Genomic DNA, 12,718 nt, shown 5'->3' with positions numbered 1-12,718 from the left:
CTGTTAGAAACTTAAATGAGAAGCTGGTGCAATACAGCTATAGAAGTAAATAGTACTCACACATATGCTTTCAAGTAAGCAGTGGAAATGAAAACTTTTCTGAGAAAGCCAATAATTTGAGTGTCTTTAGTAAATTATATGCCGTGTAGGTTTATAATTTATTTGTTAACTCATTTCACTTAGCTATTAAAGAATACTCTGAGGTGAGTAGAAATTGGCGTCCTGAACATTCTATATAATATAGACAGACAAAGAAAATCGTTTATATAATTCTATATTTCTGACGTATACAGGGTGATTTGCATAATATTTGGTAGCAAAATCTTGGTAGATGGCAACTCTGGTTTGCATTAGCTAATGATATGAAAAGTCATCACATTCAGATTCCCTCGCCGACGATTGGAATTAAAGTGTGCTCTGCCCAATCCACAAACAGTCTCCAAATCTGCGCCAACTACCGTTGGAAGCGCCTCTTCAACATTGCATATAAGGTCCTAATTAGTAGAGGGCGTACTGTGTAAAATATTAAAGCTCACCGTCAACTAAGTGGTTCAATCAGAGTGACTTCTGACCAGTTAATCAACTGACCAGATATTCATCAAGCGTCAAATCTTGGAATAGATCCTTGAAAAAAGGATTCACATATCGAAGTCTTAGATAATTTTTCGTATCTTGGGACCAGCATCAACACCAAAAACAATGTCAACGTCCAAATCTAACGCAGAATAACAACAGCCAACAGTCGCTATTTCGGACTGAGTAGGCTATTGAGAAGTAATGTCCTCACTCGACAAAAAGGACCAAATTCTGTAAGTTACTCATCAGCCACTTCTTGCTGTATAGTGCAGAGGTATGACCGCTGACAGCATTTGATGAGTCGACGAATTAAAAGACAGCGTCTACGCTGGTTAGGTCATCCAAATGGACGAAAACTGAACGTTTTGCAAACAGCGAAAAGCAAGAACGACTGGGGCGCTGTTTTAAACTCTTGAAAGAATTCTAAGTATCCGGAATATGTAATTAAATACCCCGGGGAAATGATATTTCAAGAAAATATATTTTGCTAAGATTGGCAGGTAACATTGGTGAGTAATTAAATATTTTGCGTTTTATTTACAATTTGCGGGTACTTTTTTGTCTCAATGTATATTAATAGACCAATCATATACCTCATCACCTACTTACCGGGTTTCAATAACGAAATGCGTCACTGGTGCATTGCGTGGATGCTGAGAGTGCGCCCAGGAGAGATTCACAGAACGCGATGTGAAGCTAATTAGCAGAGGTCGCTCTGGTGGATCGGGAACGTCTGTAAGTAGTTCATATAAAAATAAGTTTACCAGAATTTCCAAATATTGTAGAAGAAAATATGGAATATTCAAATATTTTTAACGATACGTAGGCTGCTATATATATTTCTGGACTAGGCAACACTAAGTGTTGCCAGGTGCAATCTGACATTTCCATTGGAAAGTTTGACATTTTTTAGCATAACATCACTCAGAACGTTTTGTCATTTAATCGTGAATTGTTTTATTTAAAGGGAATTAAAAAATTCATCTCGGCCAAAAAATGGAATTAACTCGTGAACATTTTCGCGCGATCATTTTTCACAACTTTCGACGTGGATTATCACGACAAGAGTGCATCGATGAACTAAAATCTTTGTATGGCTATGAAGCACCATCCTATAGCACTGTGAAAAACTGTTACAACGAATTCAATCGTGGCCGACGCTCGCTCAAAGACGAATTCCGTGAAGGTCGTCCAAAAACAGCCGTTGTGGCAGAAAACATCGATGCCGTACGTGAACTAATAATGCAAGACCATCATGTAACATACCTTCAGATAGAGGCACGCCTATGTATTTCTGCCACTAGCATGAACACCTGGCCGTAAAAAAGGTTTGTTCTCGTTGGATCCCGCACAATTTGACAATCGCTCAAAAAAGGGCTCGTGTGGATTGGTGTAAAGAAATGCTGAAAAAATACGATCGCGGTGCTTCAAAAGACGTTTATAAGATCGTCACAGGTGACGAATAATGGATCTATGCGTATGAGCCCGAAACAAAACAGCAATCGACCGTGTGGGTCTTCCAAGACGAGCCAAATCCAACGAAAAAAAACCATTAAAAAAAAAACATTTTCGTTGATAAATATGCCTATTTTCATTATTAGGCCAGAAATATATATAGCAGCCCTCGTATTATCAATTAGTATACCAATAAAAAACCAACTTTTTGAAAGCTTGTTATATGTGACCTGGTCTACGAAAAGGGAGCTAACGTGCGAAAACTAGTTTTCTGGGAAACAGCTGTTAAAAATAAACAACTCGTTTCGTCAGTTTCTCGTTATCTCATTAATTGTTCTCCTTTCCAGAGGTTTCAAGGACGTCCAGTAAGTGTTGTTTTTGGTCGGAATATTATTATAGTTCATCGTGTAAGTTGGTAGTGTGGAACATTTAAAAAAGTAACACTGAAGAAGTGACGTTTACTCTAATACCGCGCAGCTGCTGTTGTCTTGTTTTCATTCGTCTCTCTTTCCGGATGCTCTGTTATCACATTTGTGTAAGTGTTTCTGTTGATTATCGTCTTCGCATTTAGCATGAAATGAAACATGAGTGTTGATGAGGAGTTCAGTGCCGTATACGGACAATATTTCCATGAAAAGGATGATGAAAACAATGAATCATAATCGCTCTATGATGAAGACGAAGTATGTGTATCTCAGGCAGAAGATGATACCGAACAAATTTTTGTTAAGATTGACCTGTCTGTTGTTAAAGTAAAGGAGGAGGAGCTGGTAACAAAATTTCTGTCAAAAAGATTGTTGTAATAATAAATGTCATACACTGATACCACGGGAAATGATAGAGAGTACGCGGAACAATTGTTTAGAGATGTCGAAAAATGAACTTGATTTAGTGATACTAAGTCACATCGAAGCTGGAATTATGAGTAACGAAAAGCTAGTAAGTGTATACGCAAAGCTTGATGGGCGGAAGAAATATGGACAGAGACAGGATACAGAAGTTATGAGGCATAAAATTACATTTCTCTACATTTTTAGGGAACTTTCAAACAAGTTATGACTTTTTGGATTCTATCACGTGAAAAAGCATCTCATCTTCCATCCGAATCAACTAAAAAGTGAAAATTGATTTTTTGACACCTAAGCCCCCTTTCCGTAGACCAGGTCACATATAATTATGTACCTATAGCCATTTTTACTTTCATCACATATTTGAGTTTCACTCACCTTGCACCAGCAGATCCACAATCGCCTCCGGTATATGACGATCATTGACGAGGCAAAAATATTCAGCGGTATCGCTGGCAATGGCAGGATTAAATTGTAGACCAAAATTGTCCGAAAGAAGTTGAATCTGCAATAGAGAACGAAATATGTTATTGATTGATTATTGATTAATTTTCTAGGTCGAGATATTTTTTTAGGCAAGACATTCTTCAAAATGTATTGGTGTCTATTAATATATCGTGTTCTGAAAAGTTTCAAAAGTTTTGTCTGTGCCACTGATATGATGAGTAGTAATTCGATTGAATTTCTCAACAGTTTATGAATTAAGCTAATATAACTTGTGACTTCAGAATATTAAAATCTTGAATAAAGTAACACCTGAGACAAAATATACAAGTTTCTTAACACAGCATGCCAACGATTAAGTTAGTTAGACAACCCAAAAGACCACCACATTGACAAAGTGTCTTGAGCCAGGCTCAAATTTGCTGAGACGACTAATATCAAATTTTGCAATATCTCTTGTTTCACAAAAAGTATTACCGCTGAGATGTTTCAAACGCAGTCTTGCAAATGCTAGACAGTGGAAAGAAAAGTATCGAAACTCTTTAGCCTCATCACATGATTACTAAACAGTACAGTGGCCGGCTAGAATTCCGATCATAGCGGCAAGCAATTCAATATATCTCTACGCCTCATTATAAGTTCGAAGTATTTCGCGACCATAAATGTGCTGAAAGCGGACTATTGCTTGCTGAGTTCGTGCTAGGTTCATAGATCCTGCGCCAGAACGCAAAAGGACAAGGTAATACCGGTTTGTTCGCAATATGATACGCTTTGAGTAAGCGTGCCTTTTCTTGCATTCTCATCGCCTTTATAGTTTCTAGCAGTTTTGCTGTGACCATGCGGCCAAACATGTACAAGATTCTATGATTAATGCATTTCTTAACCAGCTTTGTACTGCGAACTGTCGGTAGTGTGGCCCTGTTAACGGATTGAATATTCACCTCAGCCTGAAAGAAGCTGTACTTTGGAGCAGCACAGAGCCAGAGCTTACTGAGAGCTTCCTACAGAATACTCCCCCTTCAATCTTCCTCTTGAAAATTTCTAAAAAAGTTCACAGTGTATCGCTTCTTCGACAACTACATCCCACCCATATACGTATATCTCGGCGGACGTCAGCAGCGAAAAACCACCAGAAGTACACTCTGCGAGGCAGTGGCTTAGGTTCATGAAGCAGTCGAAGTGATTGAGGACTCAGCAGTGGCTAGTAATACAAAAAGACGAACACAAAGTCAAAGGACAGAGAACGTTGAGTTCTGCGAATTCTTTTCGCAACTGATCTCTTATCATAACTTCAGTGGGGTCTCGTTTTGCTTTTTTTTGAGAAAATTTCTCCAGTGGCTATGTATGTATATTTTTAATACCGTGTTTTGAGGGGCAGACGTGGTTATTGCCGAAATTTTGCTCAATCTAGCATCCAAGCATGAGTGTAGTGTTCACAATGCTGTTGACTTAAGAAATAGTTGTTTAATAACTTCCACGAGAACTCTAATTAAACTATTATAAACGAGGTTCAAAGTAATCCCCACCAGATGTAATAAGCTTATGCCAACGATTTTTCCAGTCCTCAAAACACTTTTCATAAGCACTTTTTGGTTTCAGTTTCTTCAGCAAATTTTCAGCTATCTCTATGATCGACTGAAAACGGGTTCCACGGAGCGGGAATTTCAGTTCTGGGAACACGAAAAAATCACACGGAATGAAATCTGGTGAATACGATGGTTGATCGATGATATCTATTGCCTTTTTGCCTTTAAATCCTTACACAACCGTGGCTGGATGTGATGGTTCATTATCATTTTGTAAAATCCATGAATTTTTCTTCCACAGTTTCGACTGTTTCCGACAGATGTTCTCATGCAAACGCCTCAATACGGCCAAGTACGACTCCTTATTCATTGTCTGTTCCTCCGGAACAAAGTCATGATTCAGCAAACCACAAAAACCGAAAAAAATAATGAGCGTCACCTTAATTTTTGATCGGCTCTGGCGTGTTTTTTTTTTTTTTTTGTTTGGTTTCTGCTCGTAGTTTTCCTTTCATTGCGATAATTGTTGGTTTATTTGCATGTCAAAGTCATAATAAATGTCTCTTCGGCAGTTATAATGCTCTCCATGAATATGGGATTTGAATTCGCACGATCAAGCATGTCCAAAAAGACCTGTTTACGGCACAAATTTAACAAAAAACAATCAGTCGAGTCGCGCAAGAACGCGTTTCATACCCAAAATATCCATCGAAATCATCCGAAAGCACTCGCGAGATGTCGAGTTCTCTTGGCATCTCTCTAACACTTGCCTGATGATCTTCAAGCATCATTTCCTTCACCTTTTTAATATTTTCATACGTTGAAAAGGTCGAAGGTGGAACGAGGCATGTCTTCAATGATCTATCTCCAGCATCTTTGAAGGCTCTGTACCACTCACAGGCTTGTGTTTTTGATAAAACTGAAACACCGTAAGCCTTTTCCAACATTCGCAATGATTCGGCACACGACATTTCTGTACCGACTTAAGCAGGTGCTGTAAACAAACTGGCGGACAGATCGCGCTCACATTTGGCACAGTAATTAAGGACAGTCTTACCAACTTAGGAAAATAGTATTTTTTTAATATGGTTTAGCCGTGGAATTTAATTACAAGTTCCGGTTGCGTTTTTGTCACAATGTAAATATACCATTAAAATGGCTGTGCTCCTCAAGACACTATTAAATTCGTATTTAACTTAATCATGGCATTCAATTACATTTATTGTCTGAAAAAAAGTATTATATTCATTATGCAACACCTTGCGAGTTTTACAGAAAATACTAGTTCATGCAAGCACTTCCACTTCTCGAGCTTATGAAATTCTGATTACTTTAAGCAATTAATAAATATGCTATTTAACTTTATGGAGAATGCAAAAATAATCAAACAGTCGAGCAAACACGTTGCAAGTAATAAAAGTTGCCAACCTAACCGCAACCGCTTTACGCCGCGCGCCAATTTTCAAAAGTGCAACAACAACAACGAAAGGAAAGCGCACACGAAAAGGGAAAGGGGAGCAAACACAGTGGAACCGCCGAAGCCAGCAGCGTGCTCTTTGCTTAACGGCACAAGTTCGAAAACTTTACATTGCCTTTGAAATTAATTAATTAATGTCAAGTAATTTTTCACCAACAACCAACCAACACGTGAGTGTGTGTGTGTGTGAGTGGGCCTTTGCATGCGCGCGACAGCGATAATAATTTTATGCCGCTTGCAAAGCCACAATTGCACTTTCCGCCGACAATTCTTATACTCTTATCCTTAATTATGAAGCCGAGCACACTTTGGCAAGTGGCAAGTGGCAAGCAGCGTGCAGCGCGTAACAGCGGCAGCGGCAAAGCCAAAGCCAAAGCCAAAGCCATTACCACAAGCAAAGTACGCGGCAGGCAAATCAGAAGCTGGCAAACAAGTAAATTGCAGCGGGGAAATGATAAGGCCCGCCGAGTTGCAGCAACACACACACACACAGGCACACATGTGAGTAAACTTTTTATGGCAAGGCAGAAAAGTACGAGAGTTTACATTTGCCAGAAATGCCACACCACTCGCTTCCTTTGCGCCCTTGTGGCAAGCATTAGTTAGTTGCAGCAACGATTGCTTGGCGTACGGCCTTGAGAGCAGGAAAAGAGAGCGGCACTTGCAACTTGCAACAAACACACAACCATTTATGCAAACATATCTCACATACACATACACATATGTACATTTTCATTGACATTACAAATGTTTGTATGTATGTGCGCGCGCGTGTGTGTGTAGGGGTTTGTGGGCTTTTGCAGGAATTTCAAAATTCGAAAAGTTTGCCGCGCAAAACGAAAAAATTAACTATTTACCGCTGCCTTGAAAGTTTCGTGCAACTGTTGGCTGGTTATGCGGCTCCGACTTGCCAGCACGCCTCGCTTGCTAACTAGCTGACTAGACTACTTGCCTGCCCGCCTGACTGGCTCACTGGCTCACCGGCTTGCTTGCTTACTTGGTTTGGTAGCTGACTCAATGTCTGGCTGCCTGGTTGCTTGCCTCCTTGCGGCTGCCACGCCAGCTAACGGTAATATCGGTAAGTAGGCTGGACGGCTTTAGTAGCCTCTCGAAGGCGTCGTCGTGTGTGGAGTCAAAGCAAACTGGAGCATAATTTTGAAATTACCTACGTATATGCCGAGCGCATTCACCTTCATCTCATATCAGCGTCCACACTCACACATATACCATACAATCACATGTATGTGCATTTAAGCTCCTCATGGTGCGCTTAAGCTCACCGCCGGATGCACATGTGAGCGCGCTAGTTAGCGTTGAGTAGAAAGCTGTTAAGATAATTGATGGCAGAAATCCGCCACTGACTCAGTTAGCTTCCACACATATACCAATGCCTTCAGTGCTGTGACAGTAGCAAGCTTTGGACTGTCTACAACAACACGAAGTCTTGCTCATTGCAGTATAATTTACTATTTGAACTTCTACATGGTTTTATGTAGGATATAGCTATAAAAGCAGATATGTGTAGACAGGACAAATGTGTGGTGGAAGACAGTTGAAAAACTAAAAATCTAAATGCCAAAGAATATTCTTTCGAATGATAATAAACATTCCCTGTTCAATTTAATTAGTGATATGATCAGCGAGATGATAGTCAATTCATAACAAGAAAAATACTTTAGGATGCCTCATGTTCCAACTTTTTGTTAAAAACTTGATTATTTAATCATCGAGAGTGAGTTTTATGTCTTCTACGAATATTAATAGTAGTATAAGTTATATGATAAGCGTGATATTATTGACTGAAGTCTATTTATATTATAGGTCACAAGTCTTTTTCTGTTTCCAATGCTATCACTCTAATTTTCCTGCAGGGTCAGCAGCCGCTGCAAAGGTGTGTATGTAAGTATGTATGCGCCTTTCAACAATTTTAATGTTCATCATTACGGCAAATGGTTTAAAAGTTTTTGGGCCACATTTATTACCTTGGCTTCATTTCATTACACTGCCTGCATGGAGATACCCTTCCTTTTACCTACGAACTGCAGCACTAAATCCTAACAGGAACTATTTTAAAAGTGCACTTGGGAGTGCAGACATTCTTCCAGCACACGACACTACCAATGTCACGTGCATTTAATTTTCCGGTCACACACACGCACATGCATATTTATATATATATATTTATATGTACTTGTATGTTATGTGGTTTGCATGCCCTGTGGCAAGCATGTGTTAAATAGCATACTGGGACACTTAAAATTGAAAGCAGCAATACTCGTAGTGTTGAGCAGGAGACTCCACCGCAAGCAACCTGCTCGCACATGCCTCTCTCTCTCTCTCCCCAACATATAGCATTCCTTCATTACAGGCGTCGCTTATATGTTCAGCATAGTAACCGCCCTGCAAGCTTTAGTTGTGTAGCCACAGCAAGGTCCGCCTTAAAAACTTTGCACTTTCGAGTCATTTCGATTATTTTACACCGGCAGCAATTGCAACTTTGCCTATAATACTTGCCGCTGCCCGGACTGCCGTTTAAGCTTAGCCCAGCCCAGCTCGGCCCGGCTCCGTCCAGCCGGCAAACTTGTTTGAACATGCAAGTGCGTCTTCTCACCTTTGCTTGTTATATTCCTTCCGTTCTTCCTTCCGTGCGTGTTGGTTTCGCTGTTGGCTCCGACCTTCTTTCATTTTTGAGCTTCGGTGCTTTTTTCTTCGGCCGCTGGGAAGCTATTAACTTTTGTTTTATGGACTAAACTAATGATTTGTGTACACGGCTTTCGGTGAACTACCGCTGCTACACACATTCAAGCACATGCGACGAAGACACGTCGCCCGAGTTGCTGTCAGCAGCTAATCTTAGGTATGTGGCAGTGGCGGAGCTCGTGTAGGAAGTGTCGGTGGTGCCTTAATGCTATTACCAAGTAACTCGGTAAACTAACAGCGGGTATTAGTTGACAGTCTTACATGAGATATGTCCACGTTGGAGTTGATTTAGTGAGATAAACGTGTTGCATGTGTTGGCGACGAAGTGTTTTGGGCATTTAAGGTATAAAGACGTTAGAAAGTTTTGTGAAGTGAGACATGATTTAACGCTTATATAAGTTCGGAGAGGGTGATCTTTAAAGTTTTTTCTGGATTTGCAGTCCACGCTTTCTAGAAAATATTATAATTTGCATTATATTGCTTCTTAAGCACATTAAATTTTGAATTAGATGGCCGAAATTTTTTTCCGGGAGACCACGCAGTTCAAGAAGTTAAGTTCAGGGTTTTCAACGTAGAGTGCTCCAAAATCCTTTAAATGACTAAAAAACCTTTAAGCATAAAACTGATCCTATAATACGTTGTCTATGTAATCAGGGTCATATTTATCGGAATACAGAGGCGGATGCCATCCAGGCAACAGTAGATAGACTGAACTGATCTAAAAATTTCTTTAGAGAGCGGCAATATCGGTCTTGAGCTTGTTGATAGTGCCTTCAAGAGTAGTCAGGAAGCGTTTGACTTTTTTGTCAGTAACATCAAGAGAATTCGTTAATCGACTTGTTTTGTTTTTGCTTACAGCGGAATCTTTGGAATCTACAGAATCGATGAGCTTGCGATCCCTCGTAGTTCTTTTTCATAAAGTTGGATATGAGTCAGTACTACGCTGCTCTCTTGTGTTCTAGCGTGGGATCTGTGGACCTGCCGTAAATTTGAAGTTCATGTCATCGCAATTGTAGGCATTTCGGCGGAACACTGTTTAATAGGCGCACACTCAGTGAAGCTATATAGTATATCTTGACGGACGCAAATTACCAAAGTTGTGTAGAGAAAGACGAGGTGAAATCTTCCAGGGATTATCTTTTCAATTGAAAGTGTTCTAAGGGTTGTGGCAATCTCAAAGAACCAGCGTTGGCAGAGGTCAACGCTATGACCCACCTAATCTAAAAATACCTTACAATCGGTTATGATTTCTTTATGAGGTTAGTCAGAAAAAAGCGGAAATATTAAAAATTGCTTATAGTTAGTTATAGCCCTAGTTGGATCCCTAGTGGATTTGTAACTTTATGTATCCTCCTTAAGAAGAGTTTGACACACATTTATTTGCACAGTTTCTATGTTTTTTTCCTCCTTTCATTTCTTCCTCACATTCCTAATTCCACACAGTCCTCTACCATTATTGTCCTTATTTCTATATTCTCAAACATATACGAGTATGTAACTTCTGTAGAAACTTTATAAAGAGTGTAGATTCTTTACTTACTCTTGGACTATGTAAATGTTGTATCCGATTAGCGAACTGCGCTATTGTTGTTGTAGAGGTCTTCCAGACCAAAGTATCGACCAGCGAGTGCTCCGAAACGCCCGGACAGAGAATCGTTACATTCTTGCCTGCTTCGGCGACGACGTTCACATATTCTAAATTTGTTACATCTGAAAATGAAAAGTAAAGCGATTTATATATTAGTCTTAAAAAGATTTATACACCTTTTATTTGTGGATCTCATAGATATCAAATGGCTGACGAAAATTATTGGATAACTGGTTATAGAAAATTCGATAATCAATGATTCTAGTTTAAAAACAAAATGTAGTAAGTGGAAACCAGGAAACTTTAGTAGCCACTTCTTACACCACGGTGACTTTGAAGAAGACGAATCAGGAATGTAGGCTTTCACAAGCTTCTCCTGCAGCAAATTTTTCACCAGCAAACTTATTCGCCATTAACAAGAACAGGTAATACAGTGAGTGGCAGGTTAGTGCTATAAGGTAGTGACATGAGAACCTCTTAACCAAGCTCCCAGATGCTCTCGTGAGCTATTATCGATATGTGTGACCTGGCTATATCCCGATGGAACACAATTCCTCTCCTATTAACCAAAGCTGACCTCTTTTGATCGATTGTTTGCTTCGGACATTTAAAACGTTGTAAAGACAGATCTGAGATAAGAATTCGGCTGCAAAGGGAACAGCTTATAGCAGATGATTCAATGCCACCAAATAGTTGGAAATCCTGGCAACCGTGTGCCCCCGCTTACCGGGATTCAACCACGACCTTTTCGCTCAGATTTGATGTAAGTGACCCACTTTACCTCACCACTAACCACCCGTTACAAACATAAATATGTTACGATTCAGTAGCGATTCACTGGAGAAAATTCGGTCCAGGTGTTGTTTTTGGGTTAACTCATGTGGTACCCAAACGTCGATCCTCTTTTGTATCCAGCCTTATTTATTCTACTTAAACGTGTTTTTGTGCAATCTCTAGTTCCTGACCAATCAAAACTGTGTTCACACGACTGTCGGACTGGACGATTTTGACTATGTTATCGATATATTCGTCGATTGGGCTCATATTTGGTGCATTTTTGATATCAAAATTACCGGAGTGGAGTCGACAAAACCAATATTGTTGGTGGTTGGTTATTGGGGAAAAAGGACCAGAAAAACAGTTTACATTTTCAGTCGCCTGGTTTAGGTTTTCGCATTTATCGAAGAAAAAATGCAAAGTATGACGAATTTTCTCTTTTCTGGAGTCCGTTTTCGACGAGTGCTCAAACAATACTGAGTCAAGAAATCATAAAACTGTTTAGAAAGTGTTCCTAGTACGAAATCTTATCTTTCTAACGTCATCTAGCGTCATTCAATCACACTTAAGCAATGTGTGATATATGTAGATTAGCACAGTCATCTATTGGAAAAATAATGGATTTGTTTTTACTAGTTGTTATATTATCCCACATCACGTGCTTTTATTAGTCAACTCATTTATAATCCCAATGATCTCTAACACACATACATGTACGGTCTTCCACTCCCGCAATAACTTTGCGAAGAATTTGATCATAATCTAACATTTTCCAATTTCATTACAGGCAATTGAACATATTTCCAAAACTGGATTTGTAAATGTCGAACGAAAATTGCAAATTTAATATGCAATGCACAGCAATTCGGAACTAATGAGTGCAAAATGCCCGCACAAAACAGCGATGAGTAATTAAAAACAGCGGTGAGCGGGAGCGGTAGCGAGTGGAAGCGCCTAAATTATGGCCAAATGACCAATGAACAAACCCAGCAATGACAACAATCAACTCGGCAGGCGACTGCACAACTATTGACATTTAGGTTTATGACAAAAACAACAATCAAGCGAAAGCACGCGGCCAAAGTAATAACACTGCGACGGCGCGTTACGCTATGCAAATGTTTGTGGCTTAAATGTGACACGCGCGGCGGGGGGTATGCAGTAATGGCGACATAGACACAGACGCGTGACATATGACAAGTGACACACTAGTATACTGCCAGCCACAATGCCAGCGCGCGCAACGAGACAAACCAATTTCGCTTAGTGTAACGGTGTTCGGCGTGTGGCAAGTCGGACTTGCAACACCAAAATAACGCAAAAAAAAAGT

General features: G+C 39.8%; 1 protein-coding gene across 6 annotated transcripts in view; it reads right to left on the bottom strand.

Moving 5' to 3' along the window:
* LOC105222126 (tyrosine-protein phosphatase 99A) overlaps window positions 1-12,718 on the bottom strand; it is a 508,627-nt gene that overhangs the window by 274,217 nt on the left and 221,692 nt on the right. For all 6 annotated transcript variants that reach the window (XM_049450359.1, XM_049450360.1, XM_049450355.1 and 3 more), the window contains exons 3-5: window positions 10,564-10,733; window positions 3,258-3,384; window positions 1,186-1,309 (exon numbers count right to left, since the gene is read on the bottom strand). In XM_049450359.1, the coding sequence (XP_049306316.1) occupies window positions 1,186-1,309; window positions 3,258-3,384; window positions 10,564-10,733 (421 nt within the window). The remainder of the gene's footprint in view (window positions 1-1,185; window positions 1,310-3,257; window positions 3,385-10,563; window positions 10,734-12,718) is intronic.

The sequence above is a fragment of the Bactrocera dorsalis genome, chromosome 2 (genome assembly GCF_023373825.1).
Source record: "Bactrocera dorsalis isolate Fly_Bdor chromosome 2, ASM2337382v1, whole genome shotgun sequence".
Taxonomy (NCBI): domain Eukaryota; kingdom Metazoa; phylum Arthropoda; class Insecta; order Diptera; family Tephritidae; genus Bactrocera; species Bactrocera dorsalis.
Note: the sequence above shows the minus strand (reverse complement) of the source record. Positions and strands in the feature narration are given on the sequence as shown.